Source organism: Blennius ocellaris, assembly GCF_963422515.1.
Source record: "Blennius ocellaris genome assembly, chromosome: 23".
NCBI lineage: Eukaryota > Metazoa > Chordata > Actinopteri > Blenniiformes > Blenniidae > Blennius > Blennius ocellaris.
In genome coordinates this window covers 4,969,745-4,994,231 of record NC_137672.1, presented here as the reverse complement: position 1 = coordinate 4,994,231, position 24,487 = coordinate 4,969,745, and the positions used below count along the sequence as shown (strand labels likewise).

Here is a 24,487-nt window from a genome sequence, read left to right as displayed (position 1 = left end):
TTAGAGGAGGAAGATGCTCTATAATCTGATGTTACAGGAGGAAGATGCTCTATATTCTGATTTGAAAGGAGGAAGATGCTCTATAATCTGATGTTAGAGGAGGAAGATGCTCTATATTCTGATGTGAGAGGAGGAAGATGCTCTATGATTTGATGTTGTCTAAAAGTGTCCTGAAGCTGCCCCTCCCTGCTGTTCTCCCGACATCAGGTCAGGATTACTGCGTTTGCACGGTGGGACTGTGGGGTTGGAAGTACTTACTGTGTTCAGAGAGTAATCTGAGTAGAAGTGTGTGAGAGGTCTGGCTGGCAGACATGTTGTCACCTGCAGGTTCGTTGTGATCACATGAGTGATCCTCACTACGATCGTGTTGGTGACATTAACCCGTCTCCTCCTGGGAGTCGTTGCTCAGCGTCTGAATCAGACAAGACTGAGATCCCAGGAGGTTCCAGAGCAAAAGTGTCCGTCATTCTGGGAAAAGATGGGCGTCTGGAGAAGAAGAAACACACTTGATTCATGGCAGCTGGAAAGTTTCCCTTCTTCACAACCGGAGGTCTGGTGGAACCATCAGGGTCCTGACAGACCACCGCCTTCAGGACCCGGACTGGGGATCTAGTCCAGGACCCGGACCAGGGAACCTCCAATGGTCCTGGTCTCTTGGTTCTCTCTGTTTGCTTCTGCATCAGTTCTTGATTTTCCACATTTTGCTTTGTTCCGTCTGATGATCCTCCTGGAGGAGCTTTATGTCGTCTGTCGTATGCTACTAATGCTGCAGGACTGCTGCTAATGCTGCTAATCCTGCAGGATGGCTGCTAATGATACTAAAACTGCAGGGTGGCTGCTAATGCTGCAGTATGGCTGCTAATGTTGCTAATGATACTAAAGCTGCGGTATGGCTGCTAATGCTGCTAATCCTGCAGGATGGCTGCTAAAGCTGCTAATGCTTCTAAAGTTTCTAATGCTGCAGGACGGCTGCTGAAGCTGCTAATGCTTCTAAAGCTTCTAATGCTTCAGGATGGCCGCTAAAGCTGCTAATGCTTCTAAAGCTTCTAATGCTAAAACATTAAAAACATTTTACTGAAAGCTGCCAATGCTAACTAAAACTACTGTTGGTGCAGGCTAACGCTAATGTCATGGTTAAACCAGTGTCGGCATCGGTTTTGGAGATTTACTCTAAATCTGTGTGTGTGTGTGTGTGTGTGCGTGCGTGCGTGCGTGCGTGCGTGCGTGCGTGCGTGCGTGCGTGCGTGCGTGTGTGCGCGCGCGATCCAGCGGGATGATGTAACTGGTCTTCCAGTGAAACGCTGCAGCAGAATCTCTGACTCATCGTTCCCTCTGGCTGCTCTTGCATCACACTTCACTCGGAACCAGAAACAGTTTTCACGGTACCAGGGACTGGTTCCGGTGGAATTGGTGCAGAACAATCATGGGGCCGGGGCATGCTATGTTCTTTATTTTATATTGAAAGTCTGTCAATGTTCTTAGGGAACGGGCTTGAACCGGGCCACAAACTGGACCAGGACCAGTCACAACTCTAACCCAAACAAGTAACAACACCATCTGAGAGGGTTCCAAACATTATCAACAAAACCTGGACAGACCCAGTCTAGAACCCGGCTTGGGCTGGTCGGGAACCTGTGAGGAAACGGACTGAAGCAGACCTGTTTACACCCGGTTCAGGATCTGGACTGAAACCAAATCGTCCCTGATGTCTGGCAGGACAAACCGGGCTGAAGCAGCCAGGAACTAGAACCAGGAAGTGTGGTGACCTTTTCTCAGATGATCAATCCTCCGCGGTTTGAGAGCTTCAACGTTTCACTTCCTTTCCAGACTGTTTGCGGTCTTTTAGTTTGAAAGTTTGGTGTCCACTTCCTGAGAGGTTGTTTCGGTCCGGTTGGAGCGCTTCAGTGTGATCAGTCACTCTGTACGCCGACGACCTTGCTCTCTATCACTCTGTTTATCCTGTGGAACATCCACTCGGTCTCTTCAGGAAATCATCAGATTCTGTTGCTATCTCTAACCTAATCCCAACTAAATGTAATCCCAGTTTACTGTCATCCTAACCCCAGCTAAGTGTAATCCCAGTTACCTGTAATCCTAATCCCAGCTAAATGTAATCCAAATCCCAGCTAAGTGTAATCTCAGCTAACTGTAATCCTAATCCCAGCTAAGTGTAATCCCAGATAACGGTAATCCTAATCCCAGCAAACTATAATTGTAATCCCAGTCAACCTTAATCTCAACTAACTCTTACCCGAAAGCTCCTGTTTATTGTAATCCTAATCCCAACTAACTCTAATCCCAGAAAAATCTTAATCCCAGTTCACCTTAATCCCAGCTAACTCTAATCCCAGCTCATCTTAATCCCAGCTAACGCTAATCCCAGATAATGACAACTATCCATATTCACATGACAAGTTTCAAGTAAAAACTCCATAGTGTCATGACAGTCTATATTCTCTTGGTAGTTTTATTTTGACAGTCACTGTAATAACAATCCAATTTGGAGGTTTTATTTTGACAGTCACCGTAATTACAATCCAACTTGGTGGTCTGTCCACTAGAATGTTCTCCCAGTGTTCATGTTTAAAGCTCTCTGTTCTCTGGTGTGTGTGTGTGTGTGTGTGTGTGTGTGTGTGTGTGTGTGTGTGTGTGTGTGTGTGTGTGTGTGTGTGTGTGTGTGTGTGTGTGTGTGTGTGTGTGTGTGTGTGTGTGTGTGTGTGTGTGTGTGTGTGTGTGTGTGTGTGTGTGTGTGTGTGTGTGTGTGTGCTCTCAGTAATAAAACTAACAACAGCACCAACTAGTGGCCCAACATGAAAACTACATTGTTTTCAGTGTTTCAATGTGAAACTTTTTGAAGCCTATAAACAAAAGGATGAAACCAAGTCACTGTGTTTCAGATGCATGTTTTCAGACTGTGGGAAACTGAACCTGGACTCAAACCCATGAGACTCCCGTGAAGAGGCGACAGTTCTAAACACTGCACCAGTAGAAGAGTAGCCGATTTTCCAAACCGGACTTGAAGGCAGCGTTGCAGCACACGAGTGTAATGATGTCAGCAGCTGTACGTTCAGACAACGGAGAAGCACGGCGGAGAGGAAACGCTGGAGGAGCACTGCTGTCGGTATCCTGGGACTGTTGGAATCCGTGTGGAAGTCTTCAGACATGGACGCTCAGATTCCTGAACCCCATGAATCTAAAGTCTGGAGGATGTGGATCTGTTCACTGGTTCAGACATGACGGACTGGCGTCATTACTCAAGAGATGTAGCCAGTCTGTTGACTAAAGTCAGGAACAAGAGGAACGGAGACGTTCCTGATCCGGACCGCTTCAGACGAGAGCTTAGCGACTCAGCAGTCGGACTGTTGAACGCTATGATCTGACGACGTGCAGTCGTCTCGAGAGAATCACGCATACCAACATTTTAAACTAAGATTTGCTTGGCAGGCCTGCTGGTGTGGTTCCCGAAGGGGCCATGTGGAAACAGACTGGCAGGCTGTAATTCCAGGTTCTGAGCCGTGGCAGCTTGTGTTAGTCTGCAAGCTCTGAAGGGTTTGTCCAGAATGTGGTAATGACCCAGGACCTCTCACCTACTTATTACCAAGCAAAGCAAAGCGTTTCCTTCATTTGCTCAGTAGATTCTTGTGCCTCGTTGGACGTCTTGCTGAAAGAGACTCGTGGCCGAGGGAGAAGTGAGCGGCTGAGGAATGCCACAGACTCCCAGACAGCTGAGAGCAGCTGGAGCCAGAAAACTCCATGAAAAGCTTTTCTGTCCGGCGCCACAAACATGGACTGGTCTTGGACCAGAACCAGCGCCATCCCTCGGACACACTCGCGCCAGAACTGAAGCCACTTCACACACTAAAGGCTCTTTGTGGGACTACAATGCTGTGAGCAGCTGTAATCCCTGAAAGACAGAGTCCGCCGAGACACAAGACCGGTTTGTCTCTCTGTACCAGTGAGGGGACGAGTTGTAAGGTCCAGGCCCTACAGCTGGACCTTACAAACCACTTCTGTCTTCACTCGCTGGAGCAAGAGCAGTGGATCCTCACCATTACCTACTAACCTCAACTATCCTAGTATAGTTACTTTAACACTGACCTTCACCCAGTGGGGTCACCTGAACACTGACCTTCACCCAGGGAGGTCATCTAGACCAGTGTTTTTCAACCTTTTTTGAGCCAAGGCACATTTTTTTCTTTGGAAAAATCTGGAGGCACACCACCACCACCCGAAAATGTTAAAATGTGAAACTCTGTAGCCTCTATTAACAATATAAAGCCATTCTCATCAAAGTTTTATCAACAGGAATCAAATAAATACAGAAAAAAAGTATTTCCCAATTTCTTTTTTTTATTGTGACTCCCTCAGTGTGAAACCTGGACCTGATGGATGAAGAGCTGAGATCCTGGTTCACATTCTTCCTTTTCAAAAACTTCTCCATCACTGTCACTGACACAGTACTTTGATACAAGATGGTAGCAGGAGGTGGAGATTAACCACACTGACGTCTGTCACTTTACATTTCAACTGCAAAGTTCTGTGCTGCCATCTAGTGGTGAAGAGTATTGTAGTGATCACGGAGTTGGTCGCTGCAGGGCATGATGGGAGTTCAGGTTATGTGATGCCGGAGGTTATTGAGGGTTATTGTTGGGGTTGTTGTGTGTGTTGATTTGTTTGTGTTGTGTTTTTGTTCCTCGGTTCAGAGAGTTAATTATTTCCTCTAGTTTGGTTTGTTGGATGTTGGTGAGCAACCATGAGTGAGAAATGTGTTGTGTGGAGTCTCGTCCTGTTATGAAGTTCCGGTTGCATATGTTCATGTCATAATAAAAGCCTCTGGTGATCAGCTGGCAGGAAAGAATCTCGACTCAGAGCAATTCTTCCGAGTATTTATACATTATTTCTCTGCACACTGCTCTCACAGCCGACAGCGGCTGTTTGAGTAAATGTCTTTTCAGAAAAATTGTGAAATTGGATAATTTCTCACGGCACACCTGACTAGATCTCGCGGAACACCAGTGTGCCACGGCACAGTGGGTGAAAAACACTGATCTAGACGTTGGAGATTCTCCGTCACCTAAAGGGCTGAAAACTCTGACACATCCTGACATGAGTTTCTGATGCCACAATGTTTAATCAGGACATAGTTTCACAAACGCTAACATCCTGGGTAATTGCTGTCCATGGCAAGGCACGCTGTTTCCGCTGTACTTGTCACGCACACACACACACAGACACACACGGATTTAGAGTGAAGCTCCAAAGCCAATGCTGACATTAGCGTTAGCCTGCACCAACAGTAGCTTTAGTTAGCATTAGCAGCTTACAGTTAAATGTTTGCTTTGTTTTGAAAGTTCTCGTATCATCCAGTGTTTCAACTCTTCGTCTTGGTCCAGCTTTAGGCGCATTAGCAGCTTTAGCAGCCATCCTGCAGCATTAGAACCTTTAGAAGCATTAGCAGCCACCCTGGAGTATTAGTAGCATTAGCAGGTTTAGCAGCCATCCTGCAGCATTAGAAGCTTTAGAAGCATTAGCAGCTACCCTGCAGCATTAGTAGCATTAGCAGGTTTAGCAGCCATCCGGCAGCATTAGTAGCATTAGCAGGTTTAGCAGCCACCCTGCAGCATTAGTAGCATTAGCAGGTTTAGCAGCCATCCTGCAGCATTAGTAGCATTAGCAGGTTTAGCAGCCATCCTGCAGCATTAGAAGCTTTAGAAGCAGGTTTAGCAGCCACCCTGCAGCATTTGTAGCATTAGCAGCATTAGCAGCATTAGCAGCATTAGCAGCGGTCCAGACAGTGGACAGCAGACAGTGAAACACAGTGAAGGTGGACACAGGCTCTGGATCCACGCCGTTAACGCTCATTCAGCTGAGATTTGCAGGATCTTGAGGACGAGCTTCAGAGGAATCGTTTCGGTGAACTGAAGCGTTTGACTTCCTGCCGTTCAGAACAAACACAGACCTGCAGGAGGCGGAGCTTGTAGGAGACGTCAGTCGCTTCTCGCCAGAGACTCTGAGAAACTGTGATGTTGAAGCACTTCAGTGTTTATCATGAGCAGACGGCGAGGGGCAACATCCTCCAACATCACAACGTGGCAGGACCACCTCCGGAGTATTACTGATACTTCATTAGTACCTTTTTAAGATTAGTTATTATACATACCTATTGTTCTCTCTCTGTCTCTGTCTCTCTCTCTGTCTCTCTCTCTGTCTCTCTCTCTCTCTCTCTCTCTCTCTCTCTCTCTCTCTCTCTCTCTCTCTCTCTCTCTCAGTGATAGATCCGTTACTATTTGAGCTGACTCAGCAGTATGGAGCGACGCTCGTCGGCAGCGATCAGCAGACAAAATCTGAAAATATAAAATGTTCCAGTTACTTCATGTTATCTTTATAAAGCCAGCAGATGAATCGTTTCCTCTTTTTTTTTTTTTTGCCTTTATTTGTTCAGGAGAAACACATTGAGATTAACCATCTCTTTTACAAGTGTGTCTGTAAATGCAGAGTTACCTCCAGTCTTTCCAAAACATTTGTCCTAAATCCTCCTGGAGGTGGAGGACAAACGTGACCCTTGTTTCAAACATTGTTCAGAACTTGAGTCATCGGTTTTTCTTCTGCCCACGCCTGCATAACCACTGGTCCAGTTATTTTAACATAATGTCCACCATAATGGGAATTGACATACAACCCTGCTCATGTATTGCATCTGTCGCACTCCTGTTAAGCCAAGCCGCTGAATTTACTCCAAACAGAATTGATTAGTTTCACTTCTTTAATTGCTTGTGTAGTTTGTAGTGTAGTTGTCAATTAATAGATTTCCCAATAAATCTATTTTGCAAAGAAAACCAAGCCGTACAATGGTGGAGCTCCGCAATGTTAAACCTTGTGAGAAGAGCTTCAGGACTTGTTTTCTCAGACTGATGGCCGATGTGACGGTTCCTTCACAGATGACGTGTCGGCGGACGGCAGCGCTGAGTTTCCGGACCGGGCGTCCCTGATGGAGGTCCGTCTGCAGGCGCAGGAGGACGAGATCGTGCTGCTGAAGTCCTCGCTGGCCGACGCCCTGCGCAGGCTCCGCCTCCACGACCAGCTCCTCCCCCTACTGAAGCAGCAGCTCATTGCAGGTGAGACTTTTAAAGGCCCAGTTCAACTAAACCAGGGTCCCAGAGTGGGGAAATTCTAAAACCCCGGCTCGTGCCCTCCAACCCCCCGGAGTGTGGATGACAAAGATGGCAAAAACGATCATCTGTGGAAAAAGGATGACTTAATCGCCCGCCCCCCCCCCCCCCCCCCCCAACCGCGGTCCGTGATGTCATCAAATAACCGCAACAATCGGGGACTACAAGCTCTACTGGAGCTGCATAAAGCTACATGACGCTAGCAGCAGGAGGAGCAGGGCCATAGACCTATAGAACTAGAATTATAGAATTATATACAGGTTTATGAGCAGAAATCTACTTCTAAAGTTCTATGTGCCTTGTTCCTCTGCGTTTTTGGTGTGTTTGGTGAGTCACAGCGCCCCTAAAGGCCTGGCATGTGTACTACATGGCCTGATGGCTTGTGTTGAGCCGAGTTCATAGTGACGTGTGGACGGAAGATCGTTTTTTGGGGGTTTTTTTGTCCTGTGGATGTACCCCCAGTCTCTGTCACCACTAGCCAAAACCATCTTTCTCTTCCCAGCGGCGTTGCCATGGTGACGGGGTCTCAGTTTAATGTCTCGTATAGCACAGTATGTAGGTGATCTGAAGACGATCAGCGTCGACCAGGAACCCGTTAGAAACCAGCTGCAACGGCTCTGAAAGCAAAGTCTGAACACAGTCCAGAAGTCCGTCAGGAACCGGTTTAATACCCGGTCCAGAGACCCGGTCCAGGGACCGGATCAAAATATTTGGACGTCAGCATCAGATCACTGAAGCTGAAACAGGATCCAGCAGCATTTCAGAACCGGGTTAAAGGAGCAGTTTAAAGTCAGACACCACACCGCTGTTCTTCTTTATCAGTTGGCTGATATTTATTTTTGTAAATCAATATAAATAAGGTCTTTGTCCCCAGTGTCTGATCGTCTGAAGGCCCGAAGCTCTTTGTCCACTCGTGACACTCTGGTGACAAACTTCTGTGTTTGGTCAAAACTTCGAGGGATTCAAGTTATTCTGGGGGACAAACTCTTACCGACTGCAACGTTTTTCATTCTGTATCCATGAAATCATATCGATTCAAGTCATTCTGGCGTGTTGAATGAATGAATGAATGAATGAATGAATGAATGGCTCTGTTTGACTCCCTCAGTGAACCCGGCTTCCGCTCGAGTGCTGAACCAGGCCGGCTGCCCAGACGGATGCGGCGGCAGGAAGCTGAGCTCCGGTGCAGGACTGGACGGGATCCGTCAGCCCAACAGGTACCGACGCTCCAGGTTTTCAAAGTTTCCAGCTCCTCCTTGATTTTCCTCCATTAGAATATTGGATCCCAGGAGCTACATTCACAATCTGCTGTGTCTGTGTGAGCTGGACTGGCTCCGCCCACACACGCCCACCTATGGGAAGAGGAGGAAGTACTTCCTCTCGTGGTGCCATGTGCCAAAGCAGAGCTGCCTCGTTGTGGGAGGAGTCAAAGGGGGAGGAGCCTACCATGATTGTGATTGGCTGAACCCCCGATGACACTATATAGGGTTTGATTTCTGATTGGCTGCTTGGAGCAACACACTTTTTAAAACCTGGAACAAGCCAGGGAGAGAGAGGACACACTTTCTTCACATCTGGGGCGTCGTTCTAGGTGTGGTGTTAAAGGTTAGGGTTGGGGTTAGTACCTTTAGGAAGTGGATTTTGTTTATGGATTATGACCCCTTCAAATAAAAAAATAAAAAAAGGATGTCCTTCAGGGAAAATTAGCTGCATTTAAGTCTGAGTTTATCTGAGTTTAAATGGTGTGTGTGTGTGTGTGTGTGTGTGTGTGTGTGTGTGTGTGTGTGTGTGTGTGTGTGTGTGTGTGTGTGTGTGTGTGTGTGTGTGTGTGTGTGTGTGTGTGTGTGTGTGTGTGTGTGTGTGTGTGTGTGTGTGTGTGATTGCACAAATACTTGAAATGCCACATCCCTGAAATGATGATTGTTTTTTTATCATTTGCATGAGCCACCAGACAAGTAGAAAAAGTGAAACTTGTATTCCAGGAACACAGTCATTGGAGGATAAACGAGAGAATAACTTCATGAAAACACATTTTAAGAAAATGTGTTTTCAGTGTAACTCGTGACTCATAATTAGGAAACGAGTGTGAGTGCAAGACGTTCCGTTACGAGGCGTTAGCATCACGTGAGGATGAGGAAGGTTCTGTCAACACACCGTTTGGTCTCATGACACGTGATTATTAACCTGTCGCTTCTTTGCAGCCATCAGTCAGAGAGCGCTGCGACCAAAGCTAACGGCCACATAGGAGGCCCGTCGTACCCGGACCTCAGGCCCAGACCCCCCACCCTGGACAGGTCCACCCAGACCGAGCCCGCCCCCCCAGGGCCGCCGCACACCAGGCAGGACCAGGTCCTGCTGCACCGGCAGGTCCTGAGCCTGCAGCTGGAGGACGCCCTGCCCCCGGGGCCGCCGGCGTCCAAGGGGGCGCGGGCCAGGCTGCACCGCGTGCCCGGCACGGAGGAGGAGGAAGAGGAGGAGGAGGAGGAGGAGGAGGAGGAGGGGCCCGAGGAGGACGAGGAAGGTGGGAGGGAGTCTTCAGTGGAGGAGCCCATTCAGTGCAGTACCGTCCAGGGCCTCCAGAGGGACGAGTTCCAGGATGGGAGCTGCTCCCCGGAGGAGCCGGGCTCCACCCCGGCCTCACCCAGGGCCTCCGAGCAGAACCTGGGCCCCCGCTCCGCCCCCCAACGAGGACACAAGACGCTGTGCGTGGTCTCGCCTCGCCGCCGCCGCTTATTAACCACAAGCCTCTTCTGTCTCTGGCTGACTGCAGCCTGACCAATCAGCTCTCACTGACTGATCCAACCAATCAGCTCTCACCCTCTGATCCAACCAATCAGCTCTCACCCTCTGATCCAACCAATCAGCTCTCACCCTCTGATCCAACCAATCAGCTCTCACCCTCTGATCCAACCAATCAGCTCTCACCCTCTGATCCAACCAATCAGCTCTCACCCTCTGATCCAAACTCTGCAAACCTCAGTTGAGCTTCAGAAATTCCATGAAACTTGAAACAGCTTCACGGTTCAGCTTCGTTTGTCTGCTGACAGAGAACGACGGGTTCTGCGTCATGGCGTCTGAAGCCACACACACACACACACACACACACACACACACACACACACACACACACACACACACACACTCAAGTTTCAACTGGGTTTTGCAGAAGCCTCCAGGTTTCCTCTGCAAACCACCAGCCTTCCTTCTTCTAACATGGATCCTCGCATGCGGTGGTTTGTTCTTTAACCCTCCAGATGTTTGTTCTTTGACCCTCCAGATGTTTGTTTTGACGAGCAGAGTGAAGAACCACGCTCCTCTTCATCACATGCATTTGCTCTCTCACTGACTTCTCGGTAACGGGTCTTGGGTTCTGAAGGGAACCTGCAGCAGAACCTCAGCTGGCTCTGGGGGTGTGGTCAGCGTGGAGGTGTGGTCAGCGTGGAGGTGTGGTCAAAGTCGGGGTGTGGTCAGAGTGGAGGTGTGGTCAGGGTGGGGTGTGGTCAGAGTGGAGGTGTGGTTAAAGTCGGGGTGTGGTCAGAGTGGAGGTGTGGTCAGTGTGGGATGTGGTCAGAGTGGGGGTGTGGTCAGAGTGGAGGTGTGGTCAGTGTGGGGGGTGGTCAGTGTGGGGTGTGGTCAGTGTGGAGGTGTGGTCAGTGTGGGGGGTGGTCAGAGTGGAGGTGTGGTCAGTGTGGGGGTGGTCAGAGTGGAGGTGTGGTCAGTGTGGGGGGGTGGTCAGAGTGGAGGTGTGGTCAGAGTGGGGTGTGGTAAGAGTGGGGGTGTGGTCAGAGTGGGGGTGTGGTCAGAGTGGGGGTGTGGTCACAGGACGCCTTCAGATGCACAAAAACATGAGATCTGGTCTGAGGCGGTCAGTGTTGCCACAGTTACCTTGAAAAAGTAATACGGTTACTGATTTACTTCTTTAAAAAGTAACTAAATTAGGTTAGAAGTTACTTCTAATCCAGGGTCTTTTCTAGCCTCTAGATGTTTGGTCTGTGGTTCTCCACCTGGTAGATGTTTGGTCTCTGGTTCTCCACCTGGTAGAAGTTTAGTCTCTGGTTCTCCACCTGGTAGAAGTTTAGTCTCTGGTTCTCCACCTGGTAGAAGTTTGGTCTCTGGTTCTCCACCTGGTAGAAGTTTGGTCTCTGATTCTCCACCTGGTAGATGTTTGGTCTCTGGTTCTCCACCTGGTAGAAGTTTGGTCTCTGGTTCTCCACCTGGTAGAAGTTTAGTCTCTGGTTCTCCACCTGGTAGGAGTTTGGTCTCTGGTTCTCCACCTGGTAGAAGATGAGTCTCTGGTTCTCCACCTGGTAGATGTTTGGTCTCTGGTTCTCCACCTGGTAGTAGTTTGGTCTGTGGTTCTCCACCTGGTAGAAGTTTGGTCTCCAGCCTTTGGTAGCTGAACTCTGCCGCCCCCCGGTGGCGAGGTTGGGCGTGGCGTGTGACGGTTTCTCGCCGCAGGGCTCGGAGGAACAGCGAGAAGCTGCCGATCCAGGAGCCGCAGAGGAAACGTCTGGACAAGAAGGCGGCGTCCTCGGCCAACCTGCTGGCCCGCTCGCCCAGCCTGGAGAGGTGAGCCTCCTGCCCTCCCGCCCGCCCTCCCTCCCTCCCTCCCTCCCTCCCTCCCTCCCTCCCTCCCTCCTGCTCTCCTCCACGCCGCCGGAGCGTTCCCAGTGTGTGAATATCAACAGTCCCACGAGGCTGACAGACGCCGTCTCACTTCCTGTCTCTGCTCTCCACAGCCGGGCGAAGGACCTGATCTCCAGCGCAGGTGAGGACCTCCTCCTCCTCCTCCTCCTCCTCCTCCTCCTCCTCCTCCTGCTGCTGCACCTGCATCCCTCCGTTCTTCTCCATCAACACCATAGTTTGTCAAAGGAAGAACTTTTTTCCAGTCAAAAGGAGCTTTAGCTTTAAAAAATGCTCTACAGCCTATTTCTTATTTATGTTCATTATTAGTATTATTTACATTTACATTTAAATTATTTACAAACACTTGCTGCTCAGCAGCATGACCTCTGACCTCCATCTCCATTGGTGTCTCACTCCGGATGTCTCATTCTGGGTGACTCACTCTGGGTGCAGGAATCAAGAAACAGGAGATCAGTGATCTTCTGATCAGTGACTGAAAGTGTTTTATTGCTGCAGGTTCCCCCGGATCCAGGAGAGGAACCTATGGCCAAGGTACGGCTGCTGTCACCCTGTCACCCTCACTCTGTCACCACGGTTAGGGTGTCACCCTCACCCTGTCACCACAGTTAGGGTGTCACCCTCACCCTGTCACCACGGTTGGGGTGTCACCCTCACCCTGTCACCACGGTTGGGGTGTCACCCTCACCCTGTCACCACGGTTAGGGTGTCACCCTCACCCTGTCACCACAGTTAGGATGTCACCCTCACCCTGTCACCACGGTTAGGATGTCACCCTCACCCTGTCACCACGGTTAGGATGTCACCCTCACCCTCACAGTGTCACTGTCTCTCTCATTGTGTCACTGTCGCCTTGTTACCTTGTTACCTTGTTACCTTGTTACCTTGTTACCTTGTTACCTTGTTACCTTGTTCCATGGAAACTGCAGACAGGTTGAAAACAGTGTAGTTCTCATGTTTGGCCACTGGTCGGTGCTGTTGGTCGTTGTTGTGTCAAGAAGCATGGAGGAAGAGTCTCCATGGACGTCAGTGTTTCTAGACCTTCACAGAACCAGGCAGTAATGAAACAGATGAACATCTGGAATGAAAACGTCAACAGGAAGATGATGGTGTGATGATGATGATGGTGTGATGAAGATGATGGTGTGATGAAGACAATGTGATGATGATGATGGTGGTGTGATGAAGATGATGGTGTGATGAAGACAATGTGATGATGATGATGGTGGTGTGATAAAGATGATGGTGTGATGATGATGGTATGTATGATGAAGAGAATGTGATGAAGATGACGGTGTGATGATGATGGTGTGATGATGATGGTATGTATGATGAAGAGATGAAGAGAATGTGATGATGGTATGTATGATGAAGAGAATGTGATGAAGATGACGGTGTGATGATGATGGTGTGATGATGATGGTATGTATGATGAAGAGAATGTGATGAAGATGACGGTGTGATGATGATGGTGTGATGATGATGGTATGTATGATGAAGAGAATGTGATGAAGATGACGGTGTGATGATGATGGTGTGATGATGATGGTATGTATGATGAAGAGATGAAGAGAATGTGATGATGGTATGTATGATGATGATGATTGCGTGATGATGATGATGATGATGGTATGTATGATGAAGAGATGAAGAGAATGTGATGGAGTGATGATGATAGTATGTATGATGAAGAGAATGTGATGAAGATGATGGTGTGATGATGATGACGGTGTGATGATGGTACATATGATGAAGAGAATGTGATGAAGGTGATGGTGATGATGATGATGATGATGATGAAGAGTGTTTGTGTTGCAGGACAGTCCATCAAGATGTTCATCCGCGGCCGGCCCATCACCATGTACGTCCCGTCCAACATCCACAACTATGACGAGCTGAAGATGGAGCCTCCGTCTGAGAGGCTGGAGCTGGACTGGGTGTATCCTTCATCCCTCCATCCGCCATCCCTCCATCCTTCATCCCTCCATCCGCCATCCCTCCATCCTTCATTCCTCCATCCGCCATCCCTCCATGCTTCATCCCTCCATCCGCCATCCCTCCATCCATCATCCCTCCATCCGCCATCCCTCCATCCGCCATCCCTCCATCCTCACATTCTATATCCTTCATCCCTCCATCCATCATCCCTCCATCCGCCATCCCTCCATCCGCCATCCCTCCATCCTTCATCCCTCCATCCGCCATCCCTCCATCCTTCATCCCTCCATCCGCCATCCCTCCATCCTTCATTCCTCCATCCGCCATCCCTCCATGCTTCATCCCTCCATCCGCCATCCCTCCATCCATCATCCCTCCATCCGCCATCCCTCCATCCGCCATCCCTCCATCCTCACATTCTATATCCTTCATCCCTCCATCCATCATCCCTCCATCCGCCATCCCTCCATCCTTCATCCCTCCATCCTTCATCCCTCCATCCGCCATCCCTCCATCCTTCATCCCTCCATCCATCATCCCTCCATCCATCATCCCTCCATCCATCATCCCTCCATCCTTCATCCCTCTGTCCTTCATCCCTCATCCATCATCCCTCCATCCTTCATCCCTCCGTCCTTCATCCCTCCATTCTTCATCCCTCCGTCCTTCAACCCCCCCGTCCATCCCTCCATCCTTCATCCCTCCATCCTTACATTCTATATCCTTCATCCCTCCATCCTTCATCCCTCCATCCATCATCCCTCCATCCTCACATTCTACATCCTTCATCCCTCCATCCTTTATCCCTTCATCCTTCATCCCTCCAATCCTTCATCCCTCTGTCCTTCATCCCTCCATCCTCACATTCTACATCCTTCATCCATCCATCCTTAATCCCTCATCCTTCATCCCTCCATCCTCATATTCTACATAATTCACCCCTCCATCCTTCATCCCTCCATCCTTACATTCTACATCCTTCATCCCTCCATCCTTCATCCCTTCATCCTTCCATCCTACTTCCTTCCAGCCATCATCCTTCCATCCTTCATCCATTCATCCCTTCATTCACCTTCACTAGTTGAGTCGACCTTGACGTGACCTCCAGGTATGGTTACCGGGGGCGGGACTGCCGGGCCAACCTCTACTTCCTGCCGACCGGCGAAGCCATTTACTTCATCGCCTGCGTCGTCGTCCTTTATCACATCAACAACCGCACCCAGCGACACTACCGCAAACACACCGACTGTGTCCGCTGGTCAGTATCACACACACACACGCACGCACGCACGCACGCACGCACGCACGCACGCACGCACGCACGCACGCACGCACGCACGCACGCACACACACACACACACACACACACACACACACACACACACACACACACACACACACACACATACACAGCAGAGAACAATGCGCTCTAAACATTAACACTGGGAGAACGTTCTAGTGGACAGACCACAAAATAACTGTCAAAATAAAACTACCAAATTGGATTGTTATTACGGAGACTGTCAAAATAAAACCACCAAGTTGGATTGTTATTATGGTGACTGTCAAAATAAAACCACCAAGTTGGATTGTTATTATAGTGACTGTCAGAATAAAACTACCATGTTGGATAGTTATTATGGTGACTGTCAAAATAAAACCACCAAGTTGGATTGTTATTATAGTGACTGTCAAAATAAAACTACCAAGTTGGATTGTTATTACGGAGACTGTCAAAATAAAACTACCAAGTTGGATTGTTATTATGGGGACTGTCAAAATAAAAGTACCATTTTGGATTGTTATTACAGTGACAGTCAAAAATAAAAGTACCAAGTTGGATTGTTATTACAGTGACTGTCAAAAATAAAACTACCAAGTTGGATTGTTATTACAGTGACTGTCAAAATAAAACTACCATGTTGGATTGTTATTGCGGTGACTGTCAAAATAAAACCACCAGGTCCAGGACTGGATTAATCATTCTGTCAAAGTTGTGATTTTGATCTGGTTTCAGAAAAAGTTTGAATCGTGATTTTAATTCAAGTTTGGAAACAATAAATTGGTATTAAATTGAACAGGTCATCAAGCCCTCAACCAATCACTGGGTCCTCTGGAATGAAGGGGGCGGAGCTTGTTCCAAAGATCATCAGGATGTTCTCTCATCAACCCTTCGTGTTCTTTTCTCTCCAGCCTCACCGTCCACCCCGATAAAGTGCGAGTGGCGTCTGGTCAGACCGCCGGCGTGGACAAAGACGGGAAGGTGACGGTCCAGAACAATTCCACTTTAACCCTTTGATGGCAGACACACTAGAGCTACACTCGGTAGAGCGCAAACTTTCGCCGACACCACATTGGTTTGCGGAATCGAGTTAGTATCTCCAGCTGATGGCCGTTAGCTGTACTCAGTGCTAACTAGCTTGTCAAGTAGCTATTCCCCTGTGCAAACACTGAGCGGGGAGCGTCGCCGTGGCAACAGACGCTGACGTCCTTGGATCTCCTCCATGAGGAGCCTCTCATCCACTTTGTACGGGACCGTTTTTCAGTTTGGGCGGGGATTTATTAGGAAATGGTTAGCCGCTAGCATGCTAACATCTTGAAATCTAATTGATTGATCCTTGGTTGATGTGAAATCAGGTGTGTGTGTGTGTGTGTGTGTGTGTGTGTGTGTGTGTGTGTGTGTGTGTGTGTGTGTGTGTGTGTGTGTGTGTGTGTGTGTGTGTGTGTGTGTGTGTGTGTGTGTGTGTGTGTGTGTGTGTGTGTGTGTGTGTGTGTGTGTGCGTGCGTGCGTGCGTGCGTGCGTGCGTGTGACAGCCTCTGCAGCCATGTGTTCATATCTGGGACTCCACCTCGCTGGCCACCCTGCAGCAGATCGGCGTGGGAACGTTCCAGAGGGGCGTCGGCTCGGTGGCCTTCTCCGTCGCTGTGAGTTCATCACTTCATCCCTTCATCACTCCTTCACTTCATCATTTCTTCACTTCATCACTTCATCACAGACACTTTATCTGCCAGTTGTAGAGAAACGACCCCAGAAGAATAGTAAAGGTAAAGTAAAGGAGATCCAGTAGCTTTAGTGTTCACGTGGGTGAGGAGAGTGAGGCCCCGCCCACCCCGCCACCTCCTTTCAGATTCCCGTGGTCTTTGTCCGGTTTAGTTCCAGAGTGGCGACGTTTTAAAACACGCCTCGACTTTGCGTGTGGACGGACAACGTCATCCCTTCTCGACTTCGTGACCCCACGACCCTCTCCATGACCTCACATCATATCTATTGTACAAAATTCACTTCTTAAAGTTTCTCCAGCAGTACTATTCATCCCTGGCTGGTTCCAGGTTTTAAAAAGTGTGTTGCTCCAACCAGCCATTCAGAAATCAAACCCTATATAGCAGGGGTGGCCACACTTTTTCAGCATGCGAGCTACTTATAAAACGACCAAGTCAAAGTGATCTACCCACTACAAAAATGCAAAACATGTATTTATTTTCAAATATATTGAGGATTCTTTATGTTACAATGTATAATGATGTACCTTGCAAAACCGTATGAGCCAATATTGTGCAACACGACATAATTAACTATGAACATTTTTTGTAATTACCTGAGTTTACTCTGACGACCTTCTTTGGTATTGTGACGGTCGACTGGCAGACGAGACAAACGCACTTCGAAAATGACATCGTGAAAAAAAAAGTCCACCTCCCATTCCTCATGAAAGTGACACGTCTTCGTCTTCTCACTTGGTCCGGCTCCCCCACTCATGTTTGATGACCAAAGCTTTCTCTAGTTTAAAAGAAAAAAGCGAGGGCTTCAAATTTACTGTAACTCGCTGACTAGCTTGCTAGCTTAGCCACACTTAGCGTCGTTGTTTGCACATGTGCGGTGACCTAAAGGTCAGAAAAATCCAGCCGTCATCTGATGCTGCGTTCGATTGTACTCGTAATTCGGAAAGGTAAATTAGTTTCATTACACCAGCGTCTATTTTTTTCTAATGTCATGCGATCTACTATTACTACCTTTGCGATCGACTGGTAGATCGCGATCGACGTATTGAGCACCAATGCTATATAACGGCATCAGGGGTTCAGCCAATCACAATCCAGGTAAGCTCCTCCCCTTTGACTCCTCCCACAATGAGGCAGCTCAGGTCTGGCACATGGCGCCACGAGAGGAAGTACTTCCTCCTCTTCCCATAGATGGGCATGTGTGGGCGGAGCCAGTCCAGCTCACACAGACACAGCAGATTGTGAATGTAGCTCCAAGGATCTGGAAACTTTGAATACAAGGTTTCTGGACCGACCAGACGAGCAGGAGACGCACTCACACACACACACACACACACACACACACACACACACACACACACACACACACACACACTCTCACTCACTATAGCAGTGCCGTGTGTGTTCCCAGGACGCGGGAGCCTTCCTGTGTGTGATCGACGACTCCAACGAGCACATGCTGTCTGTGTGGGACGTCACCAGAGGGACCAAGCATGCAGAGGTCAAGGTGAAGAAAACAAACGGCTCCAGGGGGGAGAAACAACTGACATCACACACACATGAGAAAAAAAAACCCATCTTCTGTCTTTCAAGTCCCTGACAGAGGAACCTCCTCTCAGCCACACGGTGGCGCCGTGGCTCACCTGGCAGCGTGGAGGTCATTGGTTCAAACATCGCCGTCTGATCTTTCCAGACTAAACCTTCAGAATCTGCTGACATTTGGCTTCTTGTCACACACATTGTGTAATGCTGGTGGGGGGGGGGACTCCCAGCATGCTCTGGGAGGGTGGGGGGGAGGGGGCTCTGCTCTGCTCTTACCCCGAAACACCTCCGCTGCCCGGAGCGGTTTCATTAACCATGGTAACCGTGTAAATATTTCATTGTGTGTGTGTGTGTGTGTGTGTGTGTGTGTGTGTGTGTGTGTGTGTGTGTGTGTGTGTGTGTGTGTGTGTGTGTGTGTGTGTGTGTGTGTGTGTGTGTGTGTGTGTGTGTGTGTGTGTGTGTAACAGGATAATAACCCCACCCCCCACCCATACGCTCCACAGCCGCCATGAAAGAAGTTTTTATGTGAACATGAAGATTCTGTACTTTGTGTTCACTCTGATCTAACACACTGTGTGTGAGTGTGTGCATTTGTGCGTGCGTGCGTGTGTGTGGTGTGTGCACGTGTGTGTGTGTGCGTGGGTGTGTGTGTGTGCATGCGCGAGTGTGTTTGTGTGTGTGCGTGCGTGTGCGTGGGTGTGGGTGTGCACGTGTGTGTGTGCGTGCGTTTGTGTGTGTGTGTGTGTGCGTGCGTGTGTGCGTGCATTTGTGTGTTTGTGTGTGTGTGTGCGCGTGTGTGTGCGTGTGTGTGCGCGTGTGTGTGCGTGCGTGTGTGTGTGTGCTTATGTGTGTATGTTTGCCTATGTGTGTGTGTGATTATGTGTGTATGTGTGCCTATGTGTGTGTGTCCTGAGGAGGCGGGGTCACCATCAGGCCGCCGCCCACAGGAAGCGTGTGGCGTTAGAATGACCTGTGGTTCCTCGCGTTTTTACAAAACTCCGACAGTCGGAGTTCGATACCCGCCGTCGAGCAGAGTAGCATCGCAGTGAAGCCGCTCAGACGGGACGTCAATGTTTGATGAGGTCATCAGTCCCGGTTTGTCCCGCCGTGTGTCCAGAGCACCACTGAGGCGGTGTTCGCCGTGGAGTTCAACCCCAGCGACAGCACCAACATCATCACCTGCGGCAAGTCCCACGTCTACTTCTGGACGCTCAGCGCCGGGCAGTTCGCCAAGAAGCAAGGCATCTTCGGGGTGAGGATGTGGAGCCACCGAGGCTCACACACTCTCACTTTGTCCTCAACACATTGTCCTCTGTCTTAAACACATTCCTGTCCACAACACTTTTTCTTCAATAATCTGTCCTCAACACTCTGTCTTCAACACAATGTCCTCAACACAATTTGTCCTCAACACACTCCTGTCCTCAACACTCTGTCTTCAATAATCTGTCCTCAACACAATGTCCTCAACACAATTTGTCCTCAACACTGTCTTCAACACACTCCTGTCCTCAACACATTGTCTTCAACACTCTGTCCTAAACACACTGTCTTCAACACACTCCTGTCCTCAACACATTGTCTTCAACACTCTGTCCTAAACACACTGTCTTCAACACACTCCTGTCATCAACACTTTGTCTTCAACACATTCCTGTCCTCAACACTCTGTCTTCGACAATCTGTCCTCAACACTCTGTCTTAAACACATTCCTGTTCTCAACACTCTGTCCTAAACACATTCCTGTCCTCAACACTCTGTCCTAAACACATTCCTGTCCTCAACACTCTGTCCTAAACACATTCCTGTCCTCAACACTCTGTCCTAAACACATTCCTGTCCTCAACACTTTGTCTTCAATACTCTGTCCTAAACACACTGTCTTCAACACTCTGTCTTCAACACAATGTCCTCAACACAATTTGTCCTCAACACTGTCTTCAACACACTCCTGTCCAAAACACTTTGTCTTCAATACTCTGTCCTAAACACACTGTCTTCAACACTCCGTCTTCAACACTCTGTCTGAAACACAATGTCCTCAAGAGAATTTGTCCTCAACATTGTCTTCAACACACTCCTGTCTTCAACACTCTGTACTCAACACACTGTCTTCAACACAATGTCCTCAACACAATGTGTCCTTCACAGAAATACAAGAAGCCCAAGTTCATCCAGTGCTTCGTCTTCAGCCTGACGGGAGACGTCCTGACCGGAGACTCGGAGGGAAACATCCTGACCTGGGGCAAGTCGGCCGCAGACGTCAAGACTCTGGGGAAAGGAGCCAAAGGTCAGGAAGCACGTGTCCTCCCCGTCCTCATCCTCCTCCACGTCCTCCTCTTTGTCCTCCCCCTTGTCCTTCTCCTCCTCCTACTCCCCATCCTCATCCTCCTCCTTCTTCCCCTCCTCATCCTCCTCCTTCTCCTCCTCCTCCTCTCCGTCCTCACCCTCCTCCACGTCCTCCTCTTTGTCCTTCTCCTCCTCCTACTCCCCATCCTCATCCTCCTCCTTCTTCCCCTCCTCCTTCTCCTCCTCCTACTTCTCGTCCTCATCCTCCTCCTTCTCCTCCTCCTCCTCTCCGTCCTCACCCTCCTCCACATCCTCCTCTTCGTCCTCCCCCTTGTCCTTCTCATCCTCCTCCACGTCCTCCTCTTCATCCTCCCCCTTGTCCTTCTCCTCCTCCTACTCCTCGTCCTCATCCTCCTCCTTCTTCCCCCCCTCCTTCTCCTCCTCCTCCTCTCCGTCCTCACCCTCCTCCACGTCCTCCTCTTCGTCCTCCCCCTTGTCCTTCTCATCCTCCTCCACGTCCTCCTCTTCGTCCTCCCCCTTGTCCTTCTCCTCCTCCTACTCCTCGTCCTCATCCTCCTCCTTCCCCTCCTCCTCTCCGTCCTCACCCTCCTCCACGTCCTCGTCTTCATCGTCCTCCTCCCGTCCTCTTCATCCTCCTACTCCTCCCCGTCGTCCCGTCCTCCTGGACAGAACCAGCTGTCATGGCCGCCGTGATTTTGATCTGGCTTCAGAAAAAGTTTGAATCGTGATTTTAATTCAAGCTTGGAAACGATAAATTGGTATTAAATTGAACAGGTCATCAAGCCCTCAACCAATCACTGGGTCCTCTGGAATGAAGGGGGCGGAGCTTGTTCCTAAGCTCATCAGGATGTTCTATCATCAATCCTTCCTGTTGTTTCGTTTGGCTCTACTGAGCATGTGCAGAACTACAAGTTACTACCAACGTGGAGACCTGGACCAGGACTAGCACCAGGACCAGGGTTTCGGTGGTCTACACTGAGAAGTCACCCAAACATTGTCAGAAAGTTGTTTTGAGTGACTCGGAGCTCCGTTGCCGTGGGAACGGATCGTCACAATATAGCAGAGGTCTGAAGGTTTCAGGTTTCAATCAAGAACAAACGTTTCCCAACAACGACTAAATCTTTAGTTTCCCATTAGATGGTCAGACGATTCATATCTACTCAATTCAACCTAAATTACTGTAATATTGCGAGTATTCAATTATTCATACCTGTTATTTCATACATGTTGATCAGCAATTTACTACAATACTTTTCAAAGTGTTAAGTAATCAACATCATTGTGTGAATTTTATTTCTAATAAATTATCAGGAAATAAATCAAACTGACTTTCTTGCAAATATTCATGTTATTTAGAATTTAAATCGCAAAAAAATAGAATTTCTTCACTGTTGAGTTCATTCATGTTTGTTTAAAGTGTCACCGTGCTCCTCGGACATCCAGACATTCCTTCCTTCATTCTTCAAACGGTGTCTTAATGTGAAAATCATTCCCAGGCAGGAACGGAATGATTTTCACATTAAGACACCGTTTGAAGAATGAAGGAAGGGTGTTGATAACTACGTGTGATCAGGTGATTCCTCCAGGGAAATTGAACGGATGAAAAGTTCGAGGCAAAGTAAAACGGTTGAGCTTCAACACCCAGTCACACACACACACACACACACACCACACACACACACACACTTCCACTCCTCATTGACGAGATTGTTCTGTTAATTATCAAAATCAAGTTGTTGTTTGCTTTTTGTTGTTGTTGGTGGTGTGTTTTTCTTTTTTTTTTCTCTTCCTGTTTTTGTTTGTTTTGTTTTTTTGTGTGTTTCATTCTGTTTTTCTCTTTTCTTTTCTTTTCTTTTTTTTCTTTCTCTTTCTATGTTTTGTGTCCTTTTGTTTTTGCTTTTGTTATAATTGTTGTGATTATTTTGGTTTTTGCTCTGTTGTTGCTCAGGCTGGTTTAATCTCATGGCAGCTGGAAAATATTTAGATCACTGTGATTACTGTATTATTAAAAAGAAAAAGAAATGTATGTAGCACTAACAAGGGCATTGTATGTTTCTCCCCACTAAGTCTATCTCTGTCTCTCCTCTCCTCTCCTCTCCTCATCCTCTCCTCTCCTCTCCTCCCTCTCCTCTCCTCTCCTCTCCTCTCCTCATCCTCTCCTTCCTCTCCTCTCCTCTCTCCTTCCTCTCATCTATCCTCTCATCTATCATCTCCTCTATCACTCCTCTATCCTCTCCTCTCCTCTCCTCTCTCATCCTCTCCTCTCATCTCCTCTCCTCTATCTCTCCTCTCCTCTATCCTCTCCTCTCCTCTCCTCTCCTCTCCTCTCCTCCTCTCCTCTCTCTCTTTCCTCTCTCCTCTATCCTCTCCTCTATCCTCTCCTCTATCCTCTCCTCTCTCCTCTCCTCTCTCCTCTCCTCTATCCTCTCCTCTCATCTCCTCTCCTCTATCCTCTCCTCTCCTCTCCTCTCCTCTATCCTCTCCTCTCCTATCCTCTCCTCTATCCTCTATCCTCTCCTCTATCCTCTATCCTCTATCCTCTATCCTCTATCCTCTATCCTCTCCTCTATCCTCTATCCTCTATCCTCTCCTCTCCTCTCCTCTATCATCTCCTCTATCCTCTCCTCTCCTATCCTCTTCTCTCTCCTCTATCGTCTCCTCTCCTCTCCTCCATCCTCTCCTCTCCTCTCCTCTATCCTCTCCTCTCCTCTCCTCTCCTATCCTCTTCTCTCTCCTCTATCCCTCTCCTCTCCTCTCTGTCCGCTCCTCTCCTCTCCTCTCCTCCCCTCTCCTCTCCTCTCCTCTCCTCTCCTCTCCTCTCCTCTCCTCTCCTCTATCCTTTCACCCCAACCGGTCTGCAGAATTCCTCCACCTCTGACTCTGGTTTCTACAAAGTTTCTCCCTGATGGAGGAGTTTTTACTTTCCACAGTCGCAAACACACCTGCTGCTCATGTGGATATGTTGGGCTTTTCTATTTTCTCTATAAAAGCACATTGGAATGACTGTACTGTATTTTTTTTTTTTAAATAAAAAAAAAAGACCCAGTCCGCAGCTGTGAAGTCATGATGACGCCGCAGCATAGATAGATAGATAGATAGATAGATAGATAGATAGATAGATAGATAGATAGATAATTACTTTATTCATCCCCGAAGGGAAATTGTCTTGTTGCAGCAATCTGGTTCATACGAATATTATAAAATACAATAGAATAGAAATAAAAATTAAAAAATATCTGGGTATAAGACATAAAGTAAAACACAGAACGGAACATGGGCACTTAGAAATAAGCAGGAGATAAAAGCAAGATAAATAGATAGTAAGGTGCAGTGGCAGAGCCATTAGAAGTAGACATTATATAATAATAATAACAATAATACAGATAGCAACAGTGTGAAATAGTGTATAATACTGGTGTATAGTATTCACTGCGCTGAACGTCCTCCTCCTTCCTCTGCCCTCCAGAAACCTTCCAGATCATGCGTCAGACCAAAGCTCATGAAGGAAGTGTGTTCACCCCTGTGCCCCCTGCAGGGCGGCGCCCTGCTCAGCGGGGGAGGGAAGGACCGCAAGATCATCCGCTGGAGCGCCGACCTGGCCCCAGAGAGGGAGTGTGAGGTGTGTGTGTGTGAAAGTGTGTGCGTGTGTGTGTGTGTGTGTGTGTGTGAGTGTGTGTGTGACTCAGTGATGTGATCCTCGGCCCAGATCCCGGAGCAGTTCGGGGCGGTCCGCACGGTGGCCGACGTGGACGATGAAGAGTTGTTGGTCGGCACGACGAGGAACGCCATCCTGAGAGGAAGCTTCTCCGCGGGGTTCGTGGCCATCGTGCAGGTATGACCTGGGCCTCCGGGGGGCGCCGCACGGTTCGGGGGCTTCGTATTA

General features: G+C 48.6%; 1 protein-coding gene across 1 annotated transcript in view; it reads left to right on the top strand.

The window, feature by feature from the left end:
• eml3 (EMAP like 3) overlaps positions 1-24,487 on the top strand; it is a 47,567-nt gene that overhangs the window by 17,292 nt on the left and 5,788 nt on the right. Inside the window, 16 exon segments of the mRNA XM_080519355.1 lie at positions 6,939-7,115; positions 8,278-8,386; positions 9,371-9,871; positions 11,628-11,738; positions 11,909-11,937; positions 12,312-12,347; positions 13,632-13,752; positions 14,860-15,009; positions 15,945-16,014; positions 16,566-16,676; positions 18,163-18,258; positions 19,411-19,545; positions 20,446-20,584; positions 24,071-24,123; positions 24,125-24,223; positions 24,311-24,436. Coding sequence (XP_080375481.1) covers positions 6,939-7,115; positions 8,278-8,386; positions 9,371-9,871; positions 11,628-11,738; positions 11,909-11,937; positions 12,312-12,347; positions 13,632-13,752; positions 14,860-15,009; positions 15,945-16,014; positions 16,566-16,676; positions 18,163-18,258; positions 19,411-19,545; positions 20,446-20,584; positions 24,071-24,123; positions 24,125-24,223; positions 24,311-24,436 — 2,063 coding nt within the window.